Here is a 24,308-nt window from a genome sequence, read left to right on the forward strand (position 1 = left end):
GATGTTAAAAACCGTATCTGACTTTTAATTTTAAAAACAGATGAAAGACAGTTAATGAAAACAGACCCGAGGGTGCAGCTGCCCCGGGCTCCGCCCTCCACCATCTCTGTTGGGGACGCCCAGCCCCCAGCGTCACGCCTCTGTGGTGGGAAGTTTGGGAAGCAAACGGTAGTCCTGGACCACATTCTGATGGATCACAAACTCGTCCCCAGCAAAGAAGGAAGCTGCAGTCCTCCAGGACTACAGTGATAAATAAACCCACATGCAGCTACAGTGGGGCCTTGACTTACGAGTGTCCCGACTATAACGAGTTTTTCGAGATACGAGCCGTCTCTCGGCCGATGTTTTGCTTTGAGTTGTGAGCTAAAATTCGGGTCACGAGCTAGCTTCAGATACCCCACCGCTAGTTGGCGCAGTGAACGCCACAACATCAGCCCAGCATCACGTGTCTCACTCGTTCACGTTTTGATTTGACCTACGAGTAATTTGAGTTACGAGCTCCGTCACGGAACGAATTAAACTCGTAAGTCAAGGCCCCACTGTACTAGAGGACATGGGGCGAAAACAACTCAGGCCTGCCGAACAAAGTAATACAGGAGAGGGAGCAAGAGAAAATGCGTTTTGTTCAGTATCGATTTCCCGAAGATGAGCCCTGGGTTGTTTCTGGGGTTTTTTGGTGTTTTATTTTGTTTGTTTTGTTTTTGGCTGAGAAGGTAGCCGTAGACCAACCAAGCTCACCTGAGCACAGGGCTGGGGAGGCAGTGGAATGCCTGGGCCTGGATTCACGCATTTGATGGCTGCCTGTGCCCACCTCGTCCCTTCTCCCCCACGCCACGTGATGCCGAGAGCTTGATTTCCAAAGCAACCATGTAAGAGGTTGGGGGGATGCCCTACAAGGTGGCTCGGGGTTCCCAGGGATAAGATCCCATTGGGTGGGCTCATGACTACGTGGAAAATTGCGTCTGTTTCAAAACAGGCAACCGATGCTATTTTTTTTTTTAATGTTTAGGTTGCTGGACTAAGTCCAATCCTCCCCCCCCCCCCCCCCCCCCGCCCATGACCCCCTCCTCCAGGAGTGGGTTCTCTGTGGTCCTCAGACTGGTCCTGTGAGTTTAAATGAAGTGTTAGCGGTTAAAAAATAAACACCCCTTCCTTGGGCTCAAGCCTTTCCTTTTCCCTCCACGCGAGAGGAAAATTGTGCTTCCGACTTTCAGGAGCATGAGGAGTGGGATCACCACCAGAGGGCGCTGTCCCCAGCCAGAAAGCCGAGGGCCTGTCCGGCGGCTGGAGAGCCGGGCACACACGCCCCCTGGCGGAGGGAGCTGCCAGCGCATGCACTGTTCTCGGGCGGCTCCCTCTGCAGGCTCCCCACCTAGGGAGAAGGGAGATTTTTTTCTTTCCCACGTTGTGTTTAAAATAGAATTATTTCCAACGTCGTGTGTGCTCGGGTATCCTTTCCCCTCTGTGTCCAAATGATCTCGGTCCCTTGCCCAGAAATATCTCTGCTAACGCAGTCCCCCTCCTGCCCCCAAACCAGGGGCAGGAAGGAGGCTTGGAATTGCCCCCACCTCTCCTGCCCCTGAGGTCTGTGGCTCTCAAGGGCTTCAGGAAGAGGGCTCCTGCCCTCCCCGTCCTGGCCCAGGCAAAGGTCCCTGGCGCCCAGTGGGCGTGGGGGTGGCAGCGTGGGGGACGGGCCCATGTGGTCGTGGTCCAGGCCAACCCGTGGCCTGTGCTGGCTTGAGGCCCATCTGCTTCTCTGTGCTGCAGGGTTGAGGGGCCTGGGGGGAGGAAGAAGCTCCTCTCCCACCACAGCCCGGGGTATGAGGGAGCCTGGGGGCAGGCCTGCTCCCTCCCTCCTGCAGGGCTGACTGCTGCTGGGATCAAAGACGGACTTATGCTCTGGAGACAGGGACTAGAGAACAGCCACAGAGACACGTGTACTTGGGAGCAACTCTCCGAGGAGGGACAGGTGCTCCTGGTGCCCGGGCAGGGCCTGCTGTCTGGTGTTCAGAATCCTCTGGCCGGCTGACCGGTGTGGCCGTGCTGGACCCGGGAGCCACCTCCACGTGACCGCCGAGTCTTTTCCGACGCCCCGCTGTCCGGCATCACTCGGGCCTGGGGTGCAGGAACCTCCGGAGAGGAGGGCGGGGGCCGGGCTGGCAGCGGGGCCCTGCCACGCTGGGTGGAAGAGAACGACACGTCCGGGATTTCTGTGCTTTAGGCTCTCCGTCCTTTGTCCTGGCCTCAGGCTGGGCTCTCTGAAGCCCCAGGATAGAAAGGAGGCTGGTGGTGGCCATTCCTTTGGAGTTTGCCTTGGAGGACCGTCAGCCACGGGGAGAGGATGGAAGGCAGGATCAGGGTGTGAGAAGAGGCTCCTGTGAAGGGGGGGAGGAGCAATGAGTGAGGCGGGTGTCCGAGCGGCCAGTGTGGCTAAGCTACTCAACCCTTAGCCCCCAGCAGGCCTCACTGAGAAGCCGCCTGGCCCAGCGACCAGGTCTCCGTGGTGGCACCCTTGCGGTGAGGCGCATGAGGGCAGGAGGCAGGGAGCTGGGCTCTGTACTGATGGCTCTAGGCAGCGCTGGCCCAGATGATGTCTTAAGTTCGGGGGACAAAACAGGCAGACTGACACCCTGGGGTCCCCGATGCACAGGGGACTTGCAAAAGTGACACAGAAGCTGACACTGAACTCCGGGCTGGCGTCCAGCTGTGTCCGTTGTCAGCTCCCGCCTCCGGGATGACATCCTAGAAACACACGCCCAGAGGAAGTTCCTGGCGTGACCAGTCACCCGGCCCAATTCATCTCATGGAGCTTTTCCTGAACATCATCCCTTTGCCTCTAAAATGTAGGCAGACCCCGAGGCCCACATCCATAGAGGACTTTAAAGACTGGAATAGCAACAGCAACGCCTACAGAGGACGTAGAACGCGCCGGAGTCTGTTCTTGGGGCCCCCAACAACCCATTTTACAGATGCAGAAATGGAAGCCTGGAGCAAGGAAGGTGAAACCGTGAAAGTGGTAGGCCAGGAGCTGAACCAGGCTCTGGGCCCACAGTTTCACCATGGCACCCCCCCCCCCCCATGGTCAGGACTGGGGGACACATGGGCATGCGCGATGAGGGGAAGGCAGTGAGTGAGGGTCCTCGTCACGGCGGCAAAGAGGAATCCACGGAAAGAGCCTAGAGCGAGCACACGGCAGTGCCTGCTATGGGACAGGTGTCATGGCCAGAATAATGGTGGTGACCAGGCAACGTCTAGAAGGAGAGGCCCCCCAAGGGTGGCGAGAGGGCCCAGCTGTGGGGGAGAGGCTGTCTCTCGCTAATTTCCAGACAGGGCAAGGGGGAGGGCAAGGGGAAGGGAAGGAGAGGGCAAGGGGACGCCAGCTCTGCCTCTTCCCCTCATGCTGGCATTTCCCTGTCCTCCCACAATGGAAGACCGAGAGGAAGAGTCTTGGCAGATGGATTCTGGGTCCACACCGGGTATGGGCCTGCCCCGTGCGCCGCGGCCCTCGGCCCGTGTACCTGCGTCCCGGGGCTCAGATCTCCACCGTGGGGTCCGTGAAGCCCTTTTTGCCCTCGTTCACCAGCACGGGCTTCTCCGTCCGCGTGTGCCAGACCAGGATCTGCGTGTCCAGAGACGGGAGACAACATGGAACAGGCCCCCTGGCCTCCCCCTGCCACCTCCTGCTCCCGCCCAGACCCTGAAAGGATAGCCCCCGCCCCTCCCGTTCTGCCCCCGTTCCATCAGGACGTTCTCCCATGTTCTTTATTTCTACCGACGCCTCCCTCTTGCTGTGTGTACATAGGGTGCATTCAAAATAGCTGTTGGGAACAGAGTGTGCACAACTACAGAAAAAATAGACAGATAAACCCGAAGACTCCTCTTGCTTCTCATGCTCTCCTGAATTTCCTTTTTTAAATATATAATGTCTTTATTGATTTTAGAGAGAATCATCGATCGGCTGCCTCCTGCACGCACCCTGACCAGGGACTGAGCTGCAACCTGGGCATGTGCCCTGACTGGGAATCAAACTGGCGACCTTTCAGTGCACAGGACGACCTTCAACCCACTGAGCCACACAGCCCAGGGCTCCCTAGAGAGGGAGAAGGTTGTTCAGGAGCCTTCAGCTCAGCCAGGTGACCGACCGCCCAGGCCCTCACTGCCGAGGCTCAAACTAGGAAGTGCGTGTGTGTGTGTGTGTGTGTGTGTGTATGCGTTTGTCCATGTGTGCACACATGAACATGTAATCGCAGGGAGGCCGTGAAGCCCAGCTCTTCTGCGGTGCGGGAGGGGACACACCTGGCTCAGCCTCACTGATCACCACCCTCCCCATCTCCTGCTGGACTTCAGTGTGGCTGCCACAGGGGTGACAAACTGCCTTCGGGGCCGGTGTTCTCAAAGGCGCGGCTCTAGGCTGGCTCTTCCTTGCAAGGCTGTTTCCAGGCCTTTATTTCCCATCCCCCACCTGCAGGGAGGGTTTGGCTGGGCGTGGGAACCCCGCATCAGGGCTGTTGGTTCCCCGGGGCCGTACCTTGGTGCAGTTGGCGGCCTTGGGCTCCAGGTCGCTGAGGGTGACCAGCTCCCGGAGGAGGCTGCTCTCCTGGTAGCCCCCCTTCACGCCGCGCAGCTTGAAGTAGGCCTGGCTGCGCTGCAGGATGAGCCGCAGGTTGACCGCGAACCCAGCCATGTCTATGGCAAAGGGCCGGTGGGGGTCGAACACCGTCTTCCAGCCGACCACCTTCCCGGCCGCGTTGACCCGCGGGGCCTCGTACCGCAGGCCCCCCACGAAGGCCACGGGCCACACGGACACCCTCCTGGTGCTGCGCATCTGCGGGGGACGCAGAGTCAGGCCCCGGAGCGCCGACGGGAGCGATGCCCGTCCCCGCGGGAGGCGACATCACCCATGCACGCCGGGCTCACGGGCCATCAGAACCAACGTCGGGGCGCAGGTGGGCACCTGCAGGGAACCTGACCCCTCTCTTCGGACGACCCTCCCTCCTCTTCACCCACTGGCTGCCACTTTCTTGCTAAGAAACCTCTCTTTCCAATTCAGAGTCTGACCCTCTTCTCCTCCCCCGCCCCCCCAAAACTGGACACTGGCCCACACCTCATGCAGGCGAGCCGCTGAGGCGGGGCTGTGGTCCTGCCGCTCCAAGCACCTGTCCCCTTTAACCAGGGGACCCCTGAGGCCACAGCCGGCTCTCCGTCCCTTGTCCGGCCCCTGCAGGCTGCACCGCCTCCAGCCCGGCCCCGCCTGTGACCTCTCTGTGCGCTCCTACCCAAAGGGCCGCTGCGGGAGCATCCCCATTTCCCACGCCACCCCGCATCCTCCCACCCCTCCCCTGCCCCCGCCCGGTGGCCCTGACCTCCTCGAAGAGCTCCAGGCTGTAGGTGTTGTCATCATCCGCGAAGTACACCACGCCCGGCTGGCTGGCGTTGCGCGGGAAGGTCTCCCGCAGCCAGCGCAGGGCCAGGTTGCGCTGCATGGTGCCGCGCGGGATGCGCGGGTCGCGGGCGTCGCCGCGCAGCTTGTAGTTGCGGGGCGTCTCCACGTGCAGGTGCGTGTAGTTGAGGCCGGAGTCGCGCAGCAGGCGCGTGGCCAGCGGCGTGCGGTGCGGCGCGTCCTCCACCAGCAGCCAGTGCAGGTTGGGCACGTGCAGCAGCGTGTTGGCCAGGCGCGTGAGCTCGGCCTTCTGCACCGGGCGGCTGTAGGTGGGCGTCACCACGTGGATGGTGGGCAGCGTGTCGGACCACGGCGGCGGCCGCGTGTACACGTACTCGGTGCGCACCACCTCCACGATGTCGCGGTCGGACATGCAGTACTCTCTGGGGTCCGCGCCGGGCGGGGCGGGGCGCCGGGGGTCTCCACCGTCATCTGCAGGGGAGGGGGCGGGGGAGGGGAAAGGCAGTGTGGGGACCGAGCGGGCCCTGGCCTCGGGCTCTGGGCGGGATGCGTCCATCTGCCTGGTCAAACCTGCCCTCTGCTCCCAGGAGAGCCATCAGGCCCCTGCCTGGCGCTGTCTGTCTCCCCACTTTCCTAGCCCCGACTCCCCACACAGCAGAGGGGACCTCGGCCCCCTTCTCCACGGGGCAGCCCTGTAGCTATTTGGATGCGGCCGGCCAGGTCCACGGCTGCACCTCTAGTTCCTGTATTTGTTGGGTTTTATGTGACCACGTGTCCGACCCTCACCACGCTGGCTGCCTCCTCTCCTGGCCGGAAGCATCCGGAACCACTGGGACTGAGCAGGGCCAGAGTGTAACTGTGGGGAGCAGCGGCTTTAGCCTGTGGCTCCTGGCTATGGCCTGTGTCCCAGTCACTTGGGGTGATGGCTGCATGTGGATTCCCCAGGCCCTAGTCCTCCTTCACACAGAGACGGGGCGGGTGCCTCTGTGTTTATCTCGCTCCCCATGTCATACTGGGCGCATGTCGGTGGGAGAACTGCTGCCCTCGAGTGTGAGTCTGTGGGTGCACCGAATGCACAGGGGGGAAGAGCCTGGTGGCAGACTGAAGGCATGCCGGGGGGCGGGGGGCAGGTCAGATGTGGGACACAGGGAAGGTTTGGGGTGTAGGAACCCCCAGTGTCAGAGGGAAAGGCAGCCCCGTGGAGGGGGAAGCTGGGGACTCAGAGCCCAGTTCTGCTGCAGGTGCTTCCTGGGACTTTTCCTCTGGCGGGGTCACTAGGTCAGGCGAAGTCAGGGCTGCCCACCTGATGCCCTTGTAATTGGCTAGTTAATTTGTAACAGGAAAGGAGCAAACGGAAGGCCAACCGGTATAGGCATGGCATCTGGGCAGCTTCCCCAGGAAGTTGCAGCTTTACATGCCCCAGGGGCCCCTCAAAGGGGAGAGAGACGCATGCCCAGTAAAGCTGGGGGCACTAGGGAAGGTGCTGACTGTCAGTCACGCCTGGGAGCAGAGGTCATTGGCCAGAGTGGGCGTGGCCACTGCCAGCGGGAACATTTTGTGTACTTAATCCCCTGAACAAAAAAACGCGCTCTCTTGTCTCCTCCTCTGCTTTGGGGGAGTGTCGTTGCAGGGGGTGAGCTCTCCTGGCTCCCCCGCATTCGCCCACACAGCCCTCCGCCCTGTGCACCCCACCCGCAGTGGACGGATGGACTGCAGCCAGCCTGCAGCGGAAGCTCTGGACACCGGCTCTGCTTCTAGAGCTGCCGACCCCCGACCGTCACACCTTCCAGGACTGGAGGAAGGGGAATGGGACTTTGGAAACCCAGCGATGGGGAATTCCATGCAAGTGAAAACCACTCCTCCTCCTGGGCCCGTCTCGGAAAATATCGTTAAGGACCCCACCCCCAGCACTCAGTGGGGAAAGGGACCCCCTTCGCTCGCACAGATAACAGAACTAGGAAAAGAGGGGTGAAGACTATACTCCTCTTGAGTTTTTAAAACACAACACAGGCGGGATCCTCTTCATCCATCCCTCTCCCCCCACTGAGGCCGAGTGCTCCCAATCCTTGCCATCCTGGAATCAGATGCTGAGTTCTGCGCGCCTGAGTGTGTGTGTGTGTGCGCGCGCGCGAGAGAGAGTATGTGTGTGTGTGAGCATTCACCTGATTCCCAAAGGGGACAAGACCCCTTAAAAGGGTCAGGTCATTGGCCTGCATCCTCCTTATGGCTCCTCCCAGCTGCCTGGTAAGTGGAAATGAGAACTCCCCCAGCATGGGCTGTGCTCACTGGCGTTACTGACACCCAGCTGGGGCGGGTGGGGGGTGGGGAGGGGGGGGCGGGAGGCAGGGGGGAGGGCTCACCCTTGTGCGCGGTGAGCAGGGGCGCAATGGTGCTCTGGTGCCACACGGTGACGAGCAGCGTCCAGGGCAGCACGATGAGGATGATGGCCAGGATGTCCCGTCTCTTCGGCATCTCCAAGGCTGGCTGGGCCCACAGCTCCTCATTACCTGAGCGGCGGCAAGGTCCGGAGATGACAGACGACGGCGCCGGGGGCGGGGGGCAGCGCGCAGGGATGAGCACAGGGGAGAAGAGAACAGGAATGGGCCGGACAGGCCAGGCACGGGGGCGGCAGAGAAGCCGATGCTGGCTAGCGGGTCTTACCAGCGCTCACAACCCACCCATTGCGAAAGCAGGTTTGCAGAGTCCAGCTCGGCCAGAGTTTCAGAAGGGGTGGCGGCTCAGGGCACAGTCAGGAACCCTGCCAAGTGCATACCTGCAAGAGAGAGCAGAAGAGGATGGCCAGAGACCTGGGCAGGGACAGCATCCAGGAGGGCCTGGCCCAGCCCTGGCTTGTCGTGTGGAGCCCGGACAGCCTTCTCCCGGGTGCTCAGCAGGGAGCAGAGGTTAAGGGCACAGATTTCAGACACACCTGCATTGGTTTAAACACTGAACTCTGCCACCAACAAGCTGTTGTTCCTTTGCCAAGTTACAGCAACAGTCCGTGCCACAGTTTTCTCATCTGTGAAATGGGTACCGTCAGCATGTGCTTTACAAGGTGGTTCTGAGAATTAAACAAGTCAGCGCCCCTAGAGCCCTGAGGACGGCGCCTGGCGTGTACATACTGAATCTACGACGGTGCTGGCCACATGTTTGGGCTCGGATGGTTTCTTCAGAGCCTGGATAAAGGGGGCAGCCCTGGGGTGTAATGAAGCGGAGTGACCTTATGCCACACCCCTAGCCCCAGTCCCCAACTCCAAGACCACTGAAGGGGCTGCAAATGGGCTGATCAAGGTCTCCGTTTGGCTGGCTGAGCTCAGGCCGTTTGATGGACGGCAAGGGAGTTTCTAAAAGGCCTGGCTGGGAGATTGCCTCTGGGTCCTCCGTGGCTAAAATGGAGCTTTTTCAAATGCCCTTTATCTTGGGGAGGGCCCTAAGTTCTGGGTGGAGAAAGCCAGGCAAGGCGAGCTGTGTGCAATTCGGCGAATTCGGCGTGCACGCCCAGCTTCTGTGGCACACACATCGCCGCCCGCACGCTTCCTCTGGGCAGCCTCTTCATTCCACGCCTCTACCTCTGGCACTCGCTCAACCTCCCGCTCGTCTGCTGGGCTGTTGTTAGTAACAACAGCTGTGAGATAGCACCTATGGTGTCCGAAGGTGACGCTCGGCAGTTCATGTTTAGCATCACAACAACCCCCCGGTGCTCCGCGCTGTCCTTACCGCTATTTCACGTGGGAAATGCCCCAGTGGCTTGCCCAAGGCCAACGCCAGGACATGGTGCAGGCAGATGTAAACCCAGGCCCTTCGGTCTCCTGCAACCAGGGGCATGGGGGAGGCAGCTTCCAGGCCCCCGAGCCCCCAAACCTGATCAGGCGTAGATGGGGTGAGCCCTGGCACAGAGCCACCCTCCCCTAGGAAAGCCGCCCCTGCTGCTGTCCCAGCACCTTCCAGAAGGGGGGAGGAAGGCAGGGGAAGGCAAGGATGCAGGGGGCTGTTCTGGTCAAGACATCTATGCAAGGAAAGGGAGGGGGGTGAGGGAGGGAAACTCTAAAAATAAACTTAGCAATAAACCCAGTTGTGCATTAATTACTCTGGAAGCCATTACGGCCTGAAAATCCCATAACTTTAATGGAGGCGATTATAAGCATCATAGCAAAATCGTGGAGCTAATTACCAGGTGGTTATTCAGCAGAACAGCCGGAGCCCCAGTCTCAGAGAAAGCCAGCTGGCCAGCAGGGGTGAGTTTATGGGAAATGGGGCCTGAGCCTGGGGGGGGGGGGGGGCGTGCGGGGGTAGGTCCTGGGGGAGCCTAGGGCTGTGGGGGCTCTGGGAGGGTGTGACTTGGCGGGGCGGAGTTGGAGAGGGGGGAGGGGGACTGGGGCAGGGGCAGAGGGACCTGTGGGAGGGCCTGGGGCAGCGGGGAGGCTGCACCTACCCCGACCTCAGCTCTGAGATGAATCTGCGAGGATGCCTAGGTCAGTGGTCGGCAAACTGCGGCTCGCCAGCCACATGCGGCTCTTTGGCCCCTTGAGTGTGGCTCTTCCACAAAACACCGACTTCTGCGCATGGGCCACGAAGTTTCAATCGCACTGTAAGTGCTCGCCCACACGTGGTATTTTGTGAAAGAGCCACACTCAAGGGGCCAAAGAGCCACATGTGGCTCGAGAGCTGCGGCTTGCTGACCACTGAGCTGCGGCATCACAGCCTTTTTCTCCCCTTGGAGGAAGGGTGGCAGCTTGCCTGTGCCGCAGGCTCAGCCCTGCAGGCTGCACCCACATAGATCCTGGAACTACTCTGGGCCTTTTGGTCATGTATTCAGGTACACGTGTGTGTGTGTGTGTGTGTGTGTGTGTGATGAAGGTCAGTTACAAACAGGCTCCGAAACCATCCAGACATGTGTCTCTGACATGATAAAGCCATGCTAGCAAACACGTTGGGAGCAGTAGTGAGTTGGTTGAAGGAGTCTGCTATAAAGTAAAGAGTCCCTCCAAACGATGCACTCCTGTGATGCTTGTTTCAACTTACACAGTCTTTAAAGAGGCGAGAGTTTTCCCCATGTTGCACAACATAAGGTCATTTTTCCTGGAATCCTCACCACTCCTTGCTGGCCGGCTCTCAGCACTCCCGAGGGGAGGGTTGGGGGGGAATTTAGGGCATTCCTGGCTTTACCCCCCACAGTGCACCCTACAACCTCTTTGTTGATTTCGTGAAAGTGACCCAGGACCTGCAGGACACTCGGTGTGCCATCTGCGTGCACTATCCTTTAGCATTTTTATGACTTTCCCCACCTATCTCCACCTACTTAAAAGAATTTTTTTCCCCAGACTCACCTTATGGAGTCTTTTGAGAACACTCAACTTAGTTTTCATAGGAACAACATATTTCTCTCTTTCCAGTCCACGTTTCGTGGTTTTATACTATTCCGCGGTGGTGGATGGGACAGACGCTGAAGCCTCCTCGAGCAGGTGCAAGCCAGGCCCATGGCTCCACCGTTCAGCCCAGGAGGGGTGAGGATGGGGAGGGGGCTGGGCTAGGCACCAGCCTTCTGGGCATGGGGTCAGGGAGGTGACAACAGGCGGCAGAAGGAGGGGACATTATAAAAGAAGATGCGGGACGGAGTCAAGGCTCCAGCTCCAGCTCCAGACACTTCTCTGGGCGAAGGGAGGTGTGGATTTGTCCCGGAGACCCGCAGGAACTCCTACATGGATCAAGGGATTAGTATTGATTCTTCTGCCTCTGCTCAGGAAAAGCCCGGTGCCAGAGCTAATCAGCTCCCGGGCCAGTCAATCCTACTTCATTAACCCGGCCCTGTCCTCCTGCAACCCGGCCACCGTCCCTGCACCCCGGCCTGGCCCTGGCTTCAGCCACGAGCTCCTGCTGGGCCTGCAGGGCATCGGCTTGGCCTCTCTCCACTCACCAATCCCCCAGCCTCCTGCTCAATTCCTCTTCCCCCATCCCCATCAGCTGGAGGGGAAGGGAGAGCAGGGGACAGGGATCCAATAGCTCCCTCCACTCCAAGAAGTGAAGTGAGGTCTGCGAGGGGTGCTTAGTCGGAATGGCGATCCTTCTCAGTGACATCCCAGTGCTGGGCCAGCAGGGTTCATTTTCTCCTCACCGCCCGGTCCTTTCATCTTCAAGACAGCCCGGTGAGGCAAGCAGGCGGTCTCCTTTCACAGTTGGGGAAACTGAGGCTTAGAAGGGCTTGCATGACCAGCTCCAGGTCTGGAGGCCACCTCCGCCGGGGCCGCTCAGGCTCGGCCTTTGGACTCTGAATTGGTGCAACCCCACCTCACGCCGCCTCCTCCACTGCAGAGCCAGCACGTGGGCTCCCGGGCCACCCTCAGGGCCCGGCTCCCTGAGCCTGCTGGGCCTGTGCACTCTGCCAGCTGGTGCCAGGCAGAGGTCTCCAGGGAGGGGCTCCCACCTGCTCTCAGGGTGCAGCACGGATGGAGAGAAAGGCCAGGCCCTGGCGAGGTCCACATCCTGCCTCTTGGCCTGGCCACTGCCGGCTCTCACTCCCGGCTACTTCTGATAGGAAGGGCAGCAGCTTCTGTTCATGGGCATCAGTACTGCACCAGAAGCTGCTGTGATTACCAACGTGGAAAGGGCCTGGAGGGACCTGCCTGGCCTGGTGCCCTCTATGTCCTCAGCTGAGCTTTGGCTGCCTGCCAGAAGGCAGGATGGAAGCCAAAGACCCCCAAAGTCCCATTTCACCCCCAAAAGGAGAGGCAGTGAGGAAGAGTGGCGGGATACTCAGAAGGGACCCCTTCCTGTCTCAGGGACTCATGTTGGCCCTTTTCGGCCTCCGTTTCCCCATATCCAGTGTGGAGCTGTTAGACCTGGTTCACCGTCTGGCAAACTCCAGGATGACCTTAAAGTCAACACGGCTCAGTTTCCTTATCTGTAACTCTTACCGGCTATTTTGGGGATCAAATGAGGGAAACATCTAGCTTGAGGCCTGGCACCCAATTAGCACGAAACAGGCTCGCTAATGTAAAATAGGACAGCGGTTCCAACAACCTCCACCTGGCTTCAAAATTTAGCTGAGTCCAAGCGCCGGAAGGAGAGGGGAGGGAGAGGGCACTTTGGCTCCTTCCTGGTGGGTCCGCACTCACGGCCTCCGGGGCAGGTTCCTCTCTCCAAGGGCGAGGCTATGCCGAGGTCGGACTCCGTGGAAAGCAGGTACGTTGGCACGTGGCAGCGTGCTAAACTGGGTGTGTGTCAGCGGCCAATGCACCAGAGAAGGGAGATTTCCCGCATGTGGGGAGGCCAAGGCCCTGAGAGGGGGACTCTGCCCGCTCCCCCTGCCCGCTCCCCCTGCCCAGCTCAGATCTTCAGGCCCAGCTGCTGCTCTCTGGCTGGCACTCCCACTACGGTTTTCCACCGTGGCCCCAGCACAGCCCCCTGGAGGGGGTGCTGTCTGTCCCCCCCCTTTTTACAGATCTGGAAATCAGCTGGGGACTGCAAGGTTTTGCCCCAGGCAGACAGCCTGGGCCTGCCCCGGTGTTGGGGCACCTCCTGCACTCCCTGCCCCTGCCCATCAGTCCTGTGTCTCGGCCCAGAGACTGGTGCTCAGAGAAGGAATGGGGAGGGGGGCAGGGGGTTCAGAAGGTCGGGGGTCATCTTTCCTGACCCCAGAGCTGTCAGAGCATGGAGTTTCTCCTCTCCTGGCCTTGGGGCTGAGAGCCGGCCATCAGCAGGGGGCTAGGCCCTAGCAGTGGTCGGCAAGCCGCGGCTCTCGAGCCACATGCGGCTCTTTGGCCCCTTGAGTGTGGCTCTTCCACAAAATACCGACTTCTGCGCATGGGCCACAAAGTTTCAATCGCACTGTACATGCGCGCCTGCACGTGGTATTTTGTGGAAGAGCCACACTCAAGGGGCCAAAGAGCCGCATGTGGCTCGCCAGCCGCAGTTTGCTGACCACTGGGCTAGGGCAACAGACCTAGGGCCTATCATTTCCTGCCCTTTCCCCAGCTCCTCCGTCAACTCTGTTAGTGCAATCAGCTGACCCCACTGCCTGGATGAGACATAGTTAACGAAGGGTGTTGAAAGGGGTTAGGGGGAGCCCAGACTAAGAAGGCCTGCGAGCCCAGGGTGGGCAATGTGTGCCCCCCTGTGAACACGCAGGTGTGAAGGTGATGAATGGAGGCTCCCACACTCCATCCCCCAGAAGGTAGGTTATGCTGACACGGTTTTATAGGCCGTGTATTATATACGACAACAGCAAGGCGGCCGTGGATCGCTGAGATGGAGCCTGGAATACGCAAAGGCACACGCTGAGGCAGCCTCGCCACGATCACAGGGTTTTTGGGGTCACCCAGGGCTCCGGACCCCGGGGGGTGCTCTGAGAGTCGGGGACAGATTTCTTTCTCAGGGTTCAGGCAGGTGGAGGAGAATGCAGGGGTCACCTGCACCTGGGATGCTCGTGCCCTCACTGAGCCTCCGCCAGCTGAGTTCCTGCTGGGCCTTTGAGGACTGGCAGGTGCACTCATCTGGGGACTGTCTCCAGGGTCCAGGCGCTGAGGATGCTCAGCCAGCACTGGACGGTGAGGGAAGCGATGGAGGCCCACGCCTGACAGCATCCCCTCCGATAAAATGGGGCTCCTTCCTCTCTGTGCTCCCGATGCCTGGCACCGGTGTGAACTCTGAGGATGCAGGGAGCTGCTGGGCCCTGACCCTGAGATAGCCTTTGAGTGGGAAGGCGAGTGGGCGGAACCACTGTTATTGGGCACCTTTTTGCTCTGGGTCTGGCATGGGAGAACCTGCCAAGCGGATAAATGAAATGCGGTTTCTGCGTCCAAACAAATACCGCTCAGCCCGAGGAGGGAAGACAAGCCCAACACGGGCCGCAGCCGGCCTGGACACGCACGGCACGCGCACGCATGGACGGCGCTTGAAGTGGTCGCCCCGGGGAGGCGGAGCAGATGGGGTGACCTGGAGCCGGGCAGCGGAAGGGGCGTTGTTTAACAAGCATCGGGTTTCCAGTGGGCAGGACGGGAGTTCTGGGCAGGGGTGGCTGCCCGACAATAGGAATGTGACTTTACTTAATACCTCTGGACACCTAAAGATGGTTAAGATGGTAATTTTTTTTTTTTTTTTTTTACCACAATGAAAAAGAACTGCCGTCCAGAGGTCTGGTTAGACCCCCCCAACAATGATGCACCCCTCAGGGCCGGGACATGGGATTGGGTGTCAGAGGTTTCTCTGCAGTGGGGCTGTGGGTGTGTGTGTGTGTGTGAGAGAGAGAGAGAGAGAGAGAGAGAATGTGAGACATTCAGCCCGCTGCTGAGTCTCTCAGTCCCAGGACTGGAACACATACACACACACACACACTCACACACACACACACACACATACACACACACTGGGCCTGTGACAGGCAGACAGACACACACACACACACACATACACACTCACACACACTCACACTCACACTGGGCCTGTGACAGACACACACACACTCACACACACTCACACACACACTCACACACACACACACACACTCACACTCACACTGGGCCTGTGACAGACAGACACACACACACACACACACACACTCACACACACACACACACTCACACTCACACTGGGCCTGTGACAGACAGACATACACACAAACACACACTCACACACACTGGGCCTATGACACACACACACAGACAGACACACACTCACACTGGGCCTGTGGCAGGCAGGCAGACACACACACACACTCATTGGGCCTGTAAGACACACACACACACACACACACACACACGGCCATTGGTGTGTCTCCCAGGCCCGGGCCTGGGAGGGTGGAGGCTGAGAACAGCCAAGACACGTGCTCCCAGAGGGAGAGATTTACGGGCCTGAGAAGAAGTTCATATCGACAAGTGATGAGTTAGGCGAGCAATACTTCAGCTTAAACTCAGAGGCTGACGGAACAGGAAAATCACACACCCAGAGGCTGTCCATCAGCGTAAGCAGGCGGGTGGCATGAGCCACCTGCTGCCCCGAACGCGGGTCCGGGCCGGGATGGTCAGCCCCGGGAGCGCTGGCCGGGCTTCCCGGGAACAGGGCTTGTCTCTCGCTCTGTGCTAGGGCCATGAGAGGCAGGGGGAAGCCAGCAACAGCACGGGGGACGGAGCTGGGGGAACAAAATCCACGCCCAGAATGCCCCACGAAGGCGTGTCTCCATCACTGTGCCTCCCAGGGACACAGCTCAAACACCTGGGAGCAGGCACTTACATCCAGGGCATCGGGACGCTGGTCATGAGGGCACTGCGCTGAGCATGGTCCCGAGGACACCCTTGAGAGGATCCGCAAACAACTAATGGGGACCCAGAGGACTTCAGGGCTCAGCGGGGGCCAGGCGGCCGCAGAACCCAAGACCCCAGCCAGCAAGGGCCCCGACCACCACCAGGCTGCAGGCTGCCAGGCGGCCCCGGGCAGTGCGCACGGACACTCTACAGCTAATGATCGCTGAGTTAATTAGGCTCCATGTGTATTTTTAACGTGGCCTGAAGGGGCTGACCTTCCACGGGGCCATCAGAGATCTTGTAAGTGGGTTTCCCTGGGCCGGTTGTCGGAGGAAGAGAGGGAAGGCCTGCTCGCACCCAGTGAAAGTGCCCTGGGAGCGCCCTGGGGCTCAGTGTCAGCTTCTTACTCCCCCACCCCTGACCCCGGGGAGCTGCTCCTGCTGCCCTCTGCCCCTGTGTGTCCTGCCAAGGGGACAGATGGCCGGCGAGAGGGAGCAGCAGGGAGTGGGGAGACGTGGGTCGTATTCTAGAACACGGCACTGACATGCTGTGTGACCTGAGACAGGAGTGGAACCTCTCTGAGCACCAGCTTCCTTACCTCTAAGAAGGAAGCAGCCTCGAGTCACAGGATCCTCATTCTGGGATAAGCCTTGCAGGCCGGACCGTCACCTGTGCCCATTCATTAGTGTGTGATTCCTGATGGCACATTCTCCCCCTCAGACCCACCTCCTCTCCCCTTCTGCCTTCTAGCAACGTGGCTGGTGGGTCCCTTCTCCTGCCTGCGGCTCCTGCGGCGTTTTGTGGAGAGCTCACCGAGGTAAGGGGTGAGATTTGGGTGGGGAAATGCTCATGTGATTAACGCTCCTCATATTTGGGATGAGGAAACTGAGGTTCTGCAAGATTCCGTCGCACAGTGCGTTGCTGACGCAGCTGAGCCTGGAACCTGGACCAGCCAGCGGATCCCGAAATCCCGCAGGCCAAGCGAGGGCCTTCTCCCTCCCTGCTGCTTCCCTCTGCTGAGCTCAGGGCAGTGGCTCCCTGGCGTTCCCCCCCTCAGAACCAGGGATGGGGTGAGCTCAGGCAAGAGCCCCTCAAGTCCCGCTCCGTCCCCTTCAACGAGATGCTGGTGGTAGCCGGACCTCACTAGCTTGTTTTATTTTGAATGTATGGGGACTTGGGAGGCGCTTTCTGGTGTGAGCAGTTCCAATAAGACAGAATCGCCATTGAATCCACGACAAAGGAGGTGTGACAAGTTCCTCGTTGCATTCCGTGGCGGGGGGTAGGGGGGGTGAGTGGTGCAGGGGTTATTGTCTGGCTGAATTCCCATCACAGGTGGCTACACGGAGGAAGGGCCAGGGATGGGAGCAGGATCACAGATCTTAATTGTGATTGGTTACTGTCAGCCCCAGCATCCGCTGCCATGCCCGGCATAGGCTGGACCATGAAGTGTTTATGAAGGAAATTGTTAGATAAATGAATTAAAAAGTTGCTAAGCAAAGCGTTTTGCTATTTATTGCTGGTTCTGAGTGATGACCATGATTAACCGTCATGACTCATTCCTTCCTCATAAACACCCTATTAGTGTCCCCATTTTAGAGATGAGAAATACGGGAGAGGTTCAGTGATGGCCCCGGCCACAGGGTAGCAGGCAGCAGAGCTGGGGTCTGAGTCCTGGTGGGTTCCGGAATCCACGCTCGCAGCCACCCTGCTCACCCACGGAGAGTCTAGCCCAGCGCTTGTACTAGAACTGTCTGTGGCGCTGGGGATGCTCTGTGCCTGTGCTGCCCAAGAGGGTCGCCGTGAGCCACGTGTGGCTAACTGAGCCCTGAAAATGTAGCTGATGGGGTTGAGGGAGCGCCCACCCCGGGAGGCAGAGCGGCCCATCCCCCATCTCGTGTTGGGCTCTGAGGTTCTGGATAATGAATGGTCCAATGAAGAGATGGGAATCTTGAGACGAAAGAGGCTCATGGCTGGACTGCTCAACGGCCTCATTAAGAAGAGAAGTGGCCCTGACCGGTTTGGCTCAGTGGATAGAGCATCGGCCTGTGGACTCAAGGGTCCCAGGTTCGATTCCAGTCAAGGGCATGTACCTTGGTTGCAGGCACATCCCTGGTGGGGGGTGTGCAGGAGGCAGCTGATCGATGTTTCTCTCTCATCGATGTTTCTAACTCTCTGTCCCTCTCCCTTCCTCTCTGTAAAAAATCAATAAAATATATTTTTTAAAAAAAGAAAGAAAAAAAAAAAAGAAAGAAGAGAAGTGAAGGAGGGCGGTGAAGGAATGCGCCCGCCGGGGAGGGTCTCAGAACCGGCCCCAAACTCGGGTCTGGTCCCCTCTACTACCAAGGTCATGCCTTCTGTCTCTGCCCCCTGGGCTCCCTCCTTCCCTCTCTGCTTCCTGGAGCGACAGTAGGGGCCCACGTTTCCCACCTACAAGGAGAGAGAAACCCCGCTCCTGGTCTAATCCTGAGCCGTGGGACCCACAGCCCTGGGGGCAAGGTTTAGACCCGAATGCAGTCCACTCCTTCCGTCTGGGACTCTCCAGTTTGGGCTTATCTGGCAGAGCCCTAACCCCTGCCAGGCACTTGGCTGGGAGGCTGCGGGCCCTGCTGTCAGCTGGTGTGTGCAGGGAGCGCAGGCTCATTTTAATACTGGCTGGAGCGAAACCTCATTAGAAAAGTAAATTTGCTGTAGCTGCAAAAAAAAAAAAAAAAAAGAAAGCAACCCACACAGCCCTTCCCAAGCTAAATAGGAAACCTTGACTTTGGATTCTTTGACGCTATGTTCCCGGAGACACAGTAGGTGCTCAGTCGGTGTCTGTGGGAGGCAGCGGAATGTGTGTGATCTCTGTCCACCCTGACGTCCTTCAGCAAAATAACGAGGGGCCACCGACCTGGGCTCCTTGCAAGTGGCATGAAGTTTGTAGACAAGCGTCGGCTAATCAATCTGAATAATGACATTCGCCACTAGCTAGACATGAGCACATGGTTGCTGCTGTCGTTCAGCAAGGGGACACGGAGAGGGTCCCGGTGACAGAGGCACGCCCCTGGGGGCCTCCAGAAGGCCCAGGGTCTGGAGGTGTGGCGAGCAGGTCAGGTGGGTGGGGTGGCGGAGAGATGGGAGAGCCTGAAATGAGGCCGATGGGATGGCCTCCGGGGTTGGCCAGGGGATGGCTACTCCAAATTCTAGAGCCATCCCGATCTTGGAGGAAGCTGGGAGAGGCTATAAAAAATACATTAAGTTAGCATGCCTCCCGCACTCACCTACCGCAGCCTGGTGAGGGGAGGGTTCCTCCATGTCCTGGCCTTTGAGAACCAGGACTTATTAGTAGAGTCTCGGTGTCTCACTAAGTCTACGCACCCGCCCTGGAAGGAGCTGAGGCAGGGCCCTGGCCTGGCCGGGAGCCTGTGTTCTGCAGGACACCACTTCCCTGCACCCCCATGCTCTTCGGCAGGTCCCCGAAGCTCCTCCTGCCTGGAGGCCTGGGGGGGGCGGCGGGGGTGCACGATGGACGGTTTTCTTTTCCCTTCTCCTCAGATGCTATGTCTTCCTCATCCTGCTGTGTCCCAGGACCGGGAGGGCTGGGGGGGGGGGGGGGCAAGGCCAGGAGTTGGGAGCCCTTAGCAGTGAGGAGGAGCCTGGGCGAGAAGGTCTCCCCAAAGACCCCCCGGTCTCACAGCCTGGCCCCCCGCTGCCTTCCCTCCAGGCCTCCCTCTGAGCTACTTCGACCTTCCTCAGAGCCACGGAGAGAGCTTTCCTTACCAGCCGCCTGCTCCACCAGAGGCCTCCCTGCCTGGGTGATGACGGCTGATATTGGGGGTCTGGGGAAGGAGGGCAGTGGGCTGATCCCCGATGCATCCCTGGGCGAGCCAGACTTCTGCCTCTGGGCCTCGCTCCGTGAGCGCGCTTCTGTGTCTTTTGTCGGTTGCCTCACGCGGGCTCCTCTGCCTGCCTCGGACTCTCAGATTCTTCCTCTTCCTCAGTCCTGCCTCTCTTTTCCCCCAGGTCTCAGCAGAGGGGAGCCCTTGGGCATCTCTGTGCCAGCTCATCCTGCTTTTCCAGCCAGACTAAACCAACAGTCTCCCCTCTCCCAGAGCCCCGCCACCCCCCCACCCCCCCCATGTGCTGAGCCTTCTGCATTTCTCCCATTTGCAAAGCCCCAGCCCGCCTGCTCACCCCGTGCTCCAGGAGCAGTGCAGCCCACCTGGTCCTCTCACCCTTGAAACCCACTGCGGGAGACCCCAGGCTATCCCCGGGCTAGCCCTGCCCCCCCCCCCCAGGCATCTTTCCCCGGAGCCCTGGTCGCTGGTCCAGGCCCCAGGCTTGTCACTGCAGCTGTCCCAGGTCGGTGGTTGCCCTGCACCAGGCCATCCTGTGCCTGCTCACCCAGAAACCTATATGAACATATCTGACCCGGTACCTATGAGTCCAACATGCCTGAACATGGAGTGAGCCCCAGGCCTCCCCGGGTCCGTACAGAATGGAGCCCAGCAAGCCACTTGGCCCTGGGCTGAATGAGGCACAATCCCATGAACCCTCCCTGTTCCATTAGCCCTAGTGAGGCCTCTTGCTCCCTGCACAATGGGTGGAGGGAATGGCACACAGCTCCAGGCCGCCGGGAGTGCCTGGCGTGGACAGGGCAGAGTGGAGAGACTGAAGGTCTCCCAGGGAAGGGTCTTCATATGAAGAAGGGGGAGGATGTGATGTGAGCCCAGGAAGGCTCATGCTCACCACTGAGCAGGTTCTGGGAGGACCTGTCTCCATCTCCGTGGTGGCTTTGGGCAGAGGTAGGGAGTCGGGAGGCACAGTGGACAAATCTCAGAAAACCGCAGAACAGCTGTCCTGTGAGGCCACGGGCCCCTCAACCCCGGTGACTTAGGAAGCCGCATGCCCCCCATGTCCACACACACACAGTCACTTCACAGAGCTACATGCCCGCGGACATCCCCTCCCAACCAATCCTTTTACACAGTGTGGGCCACGGAGGGTCCCAGCGGGTACCCCTCCAGACTGGTACCCATGCAGATCGAGCTGCTCCCACCAGCACGGGGCTGGCATCTGTCAGCAAAGGCCACCTTCAACTCCTGGGCATTAGGGGTGCCAGAGCCCTCAGCCCCGGCTTCTGTAAGAATCCATCGCATAGTGCACGGCTGAGGCTAGGCCTGGCCAGGCGAGGAAGGGGAAGGGGAGGCCAGTCAAGGCTGTGTGTGTGTGTGTGTGTGTGTGTGCGTGTGTGTGTGGTTCTTGACCTCAGCTGCTCGGTACCGGGCTGTCACCCCCTTTCCCTGTCCCTGTGAGATCCGGTGGCTTCCTTCTCCTTGTCTGCCGTGCCTCTCGGCTTCCCCTTCGCAAGTTGCATGCTCTGACTTTGGAGGCATCAGGACCTCAGACTGGAGCCCAGGTGCGGAGGAGAGGGCGGTGAACTTGGTCATGCCGCCGGCCCCCTTGTGACAGTGAAGGGCCCACAGACCCTTTGCCACCCTTGCCAGCCCTCAGCCCCTCCGCCGTCCTGGCAGAGCTGCAGAGCTCGGCCCCCTGAGCCTCAGAGCCCTTGGGGATGACCCGGGGAGCAGGTGCAGCAGGGGGGGGCGGGGGGGGGGGGGCTGGCCGGGGCTCAGCTGGGCCACCAGGAACCACCTGCTGAGGTGGGAAGGGACCGGCGAGTTAAGAGCCTGGACCAGTTGTTGGAAGGTACTGAGGGCCAGCTCTTCCCTAGACGCGGGGCTGAGCAGGGCAGGCGTGACTCCCCCCGGTTTGTTTAGGGAGCTCCTGGGTGGCATGCGGCGGGTCCAGCCCTGGCCTCTCAAGCCCCCTTTCCAGCTGTCCCCATTACGTGTACGTACACACACACACACACACACACACACACACACACGCCGGCGCGCGCGCGCACCCGCGAGGACATGGCGTGGATACTGATGGGGACACATAAAGGGGCTCTGTGCGCTGCAGCGGCGCCGCGGGGGCCGCGGGGGGCCGCGGGGGTCACTGACCTGAGGCGGCGAGTCCGAGTCCGGATCGTCCCCAGCGCGATTCATTCCCGGCGGTGGCGGCCCCTAAACCCCGGCCCCGGGGCCCCCAGGCTGCTGCTCCGGGCCGCGCGCCCCTCCCTCCCCCGGGGATCTCGGGCTGCAGCCCCCGAGGGCCACTTCATAGCCGCGGGGTCCGAGCCTGCGCCCCGCCGCCCAGCCCGGCTGCTCCTGGGCTCGGCGAGGCGGTGGATGGAGCCGCGAGCGCGCGGGTGGGGGGCGCGGGCAGGGCCGGGGGCGGGGGGCGGGAGGGGGGTGGGGAGGGGAGCGGGGAGGGGGCGCGGGGAGCCGGGATGCGCGGCCGCCCAGCCAACCGGGCCGGCTCCGAGTCCCCTCCGTGCGGCTGCGCCGGTGTCACGGCTCTGACAGCGCCTCCCGCCCGCCCCGCCCCCGCTCCCCCCCTTCCCCCCCAGCAGCTCAGGCTGCCGGCGGGACCGCTGATGGTCGGTACCAACCTCGCCAGCTCAGGCGGGGGCGCTAGGAGGAGGCCGCGAGGACCCTCCCCCCGGGATTGGTATCACCTCCCCTCCTACCCCAACACCCTGCCCGGCGGAGGCGGCTCCAGCTTGGGGCGCGGAAGGAAGCCGGGGCTGCGGGCGGGGGCGAGCACAGCCGGCCTCGGCTCTCGAGAGTTAACACGCGCCGGGCCACTGCCTGCACCCCCATCCCACCCCGCCTCCATCCTGGCTGTTCCTGGGGCCCAGCTTGGCAGCCCTTCTCAAAGGGTGATTGTTTCCGGGCTGGCTAGTTGGGGGGCGGGTCTCTGGGACCGAGGAGCTGGGATGCGGAGCGGAGCGGGAGGGTGCGGCTCCCTCCCAGGCTCCCGGCACCCCGAAGGGGGGGATGGATGCAGGGGTACCTGTGTGTGGTGGAGATGGGGGTCCACAGGCGCCCGGCCTGTATGGTAGCCCCACCTGTAGGCACCACTGCTTTGCCAAACACATGCCAACCTGCTGAGTGCCAGGCTCAGCCCACAGGAGCCTGGGTATTTCAAAGAGAAGGCAGGGAGGCAGCGCGTGGGGTGGGAGGGAGCTGGGAGGGGACAATGGGGGAGCAGAGATGGAGCACAGGGCCCCGCAGGCTGTCCGGGAATTTCTCAGGTCGCCTGGGGCAAATTCCATGCACTCTCCTGCCTGTGTGTGCTGGGTGGGCTGGGGGTGCGTGACCAGGGAGCCAGTGTGCATGCACAGGCGTGTGCGTGTCTGTATGTGTGGGGTGCAGATGTAGCCATGGCGTGTACCCGTCTCTGAAGACACTTCCAAATGCTCTTTTGTCAAGTTGCCGGAGACTCAGAAGCCACGCTCATATTTTTGCACACCCTGGCGGGCCCTCCTGGGTGTACAAATATATGAAATTTATTTCCCAGCCACAGAGAAGGTCGGCTCCTGTGCTGGGGTCTGGCCCCAGCCGCCTGGGGATGGAAGTGCTTTTCAGCAGCTGAAACTATCGCACAAGGTGTGAGGCTTCGTCCCTTGCCGGGTGACGGACTCTAGGCCCGCCATCAGGCATTGCTGAACCAAGGCTGTCCCAGCAGGTGATGTGTTTCTGTGTCCTGAGGGCTGATGCTGAGAATCACAGGGCTCCTTCCCTTCATCTTCTCTGCCTGGCTAGGACCAAGCTGGGCCCTGCTCTTTCCAGTAAGCAGCTGCGTGTGTGTGTGTGTGTGTGTGTGTGTGTGTGTGTGTGGTGGGTGAAGGATGGGGGAGGGGGAGGGGCAGTGGCTTTAGAACCTGCCATTTGGGTAAAGACCTTGAGGTAAGGAAGGAGCCCCACCACCCACACCATCCCACAGACCTCTGACAATGTGGTGAGTAATGACTGCCTCTAGGGACAGCTGCCCTTCCCTCTCACCCCTCTTGCGGTTCCTGTTTCATAGCCCTGGTTGCCCCAGTAAGGAAGTTCTTCCGAATCTGACCCCCTTGCCTCCCGCTAAGTGGGGGACTGTTCCTCTACTCTCGCAATGAAGCGTGTCGTCTCCCCCTATTGGGGTAATTCTTGTTCCTTAGACTCTGCTCGGAGAACCTGTCCTGAGACCATGTTATCCTCACCTCCAAACTCCCCTTCCCACTAGGACTCCGCACCCCCTGGAGGGAGGGCAGGAGGAGGTGCGGGGGGGCGGGGGGGGGGAAGGGCACCCTGGGAACCAAGCTCGGAGGGAGGACCTGGCTGCCAGTTTGCATGGAGCACAGACGGCCTCTCTCTTCGCTGCATCCAGTCCTGGTCAAAAGTCACCAAACGGTGGGACAGACATGACCTTGGAGAGTTTCTAGTTGCATCTAAAAGGAGTTTCTCCTTTTACAAACAGGGAAACCATGGCCTTCAGAGGGACCATCAGCAGTGTGTGTGTGTGTGTGTGTGTGTGTGTGTGTGTGTGTGAGAGAGAGAGAGAGAGAGAGAGAGAAGGGGGGGGGGTCGCACCCATTTCTCTCAGGGCACAGCCCCAGGTGCAGCTCAGGGAGGAAGCCAGTGAGGAGGCCTGGGCTCCAGGTGGATTCTGAAGGCACTGCTTTCCGCCTGGAACCCAGGCCTCCTCAGTAGCAGTGAAACCAGCGGTGGGACCCAACAGTCCGGTCCTGTCTGGGCCGGACAGGCTGTGGCCAGCTGGTCCCTCTGCCGGTGTTCTCGGGGGCTCTCCCCGAAGCCGAT

General features: G+C 60.3%; 1 protein-coding gene across 3 annotated transcripts; it reads right to left on the reverse strand.

The window, feature by feature from the left end:
• Positions 1-1,038: 1,038 nt before the first annotated feature.
• On the reverse strand, positions 1,039-21,901 carry B3GAT1 (beta-1,3-glucuronyltransferase 1). 3 transcript variants are annotated; one of them, XM_070400060.1, is made up of 8 exons: positions 21,627-21,900; positions 8,331-8,420; positions 8,080-8,174; positions 7,762-7,908; positions 5,364-5,872; positions 4,529-4,825; positions 3,519-3,619; positions 1,039-2,375 (listed from the first exon to the last, which is right to left on the reverse strand). In XM_070400060.1, exons 3-7 carry the CDS (start codon positions 8,081-8,083, stop codon positions 3,533-3,535), a joined length of 1,044 nt encoding a protein of 347 aa, XP_070256161.1. In that variant the 5' UTR covers positions 8,084-8,174; positions 8,331-8,420; positions 21,627-21,900; the 3' UTR covers positions 1,039-2,375; positions 3,519-3,532. The 3 variants fall into 3 exon arrangements, with proteins under 3 accessions (XP_070256161.1, XP_070256162.1, XP_070256160.1); XM_070400061.1 differs by lacking the exon at positions 8,331-8,420 and having other exon boundaries at positions 8,063-8,174; positions 21,627-21,901; XM_070400059.1 differs by lacking the exon at positions 8,331-8,420.
• Positions 21,902-24,308: the final 2,407 nt, after the last annotated feature.

Source organism: Myotis yumanensis, unplaced genomic scaffold (assembly GCF_028538775.1).
Source record: "Myotis yumanensis isolate MYYU_CA2020_CCGP unplaced genomic scaffold, mMyoYum1.0.hap1 SCAF_19, whole genome shotgun sequence".
NCBI lineage: Eukaryota > Metazoa > Chordata > Mammalia > Chiroptera > Vespertilionidae > Myotis > Myotis yumanensis.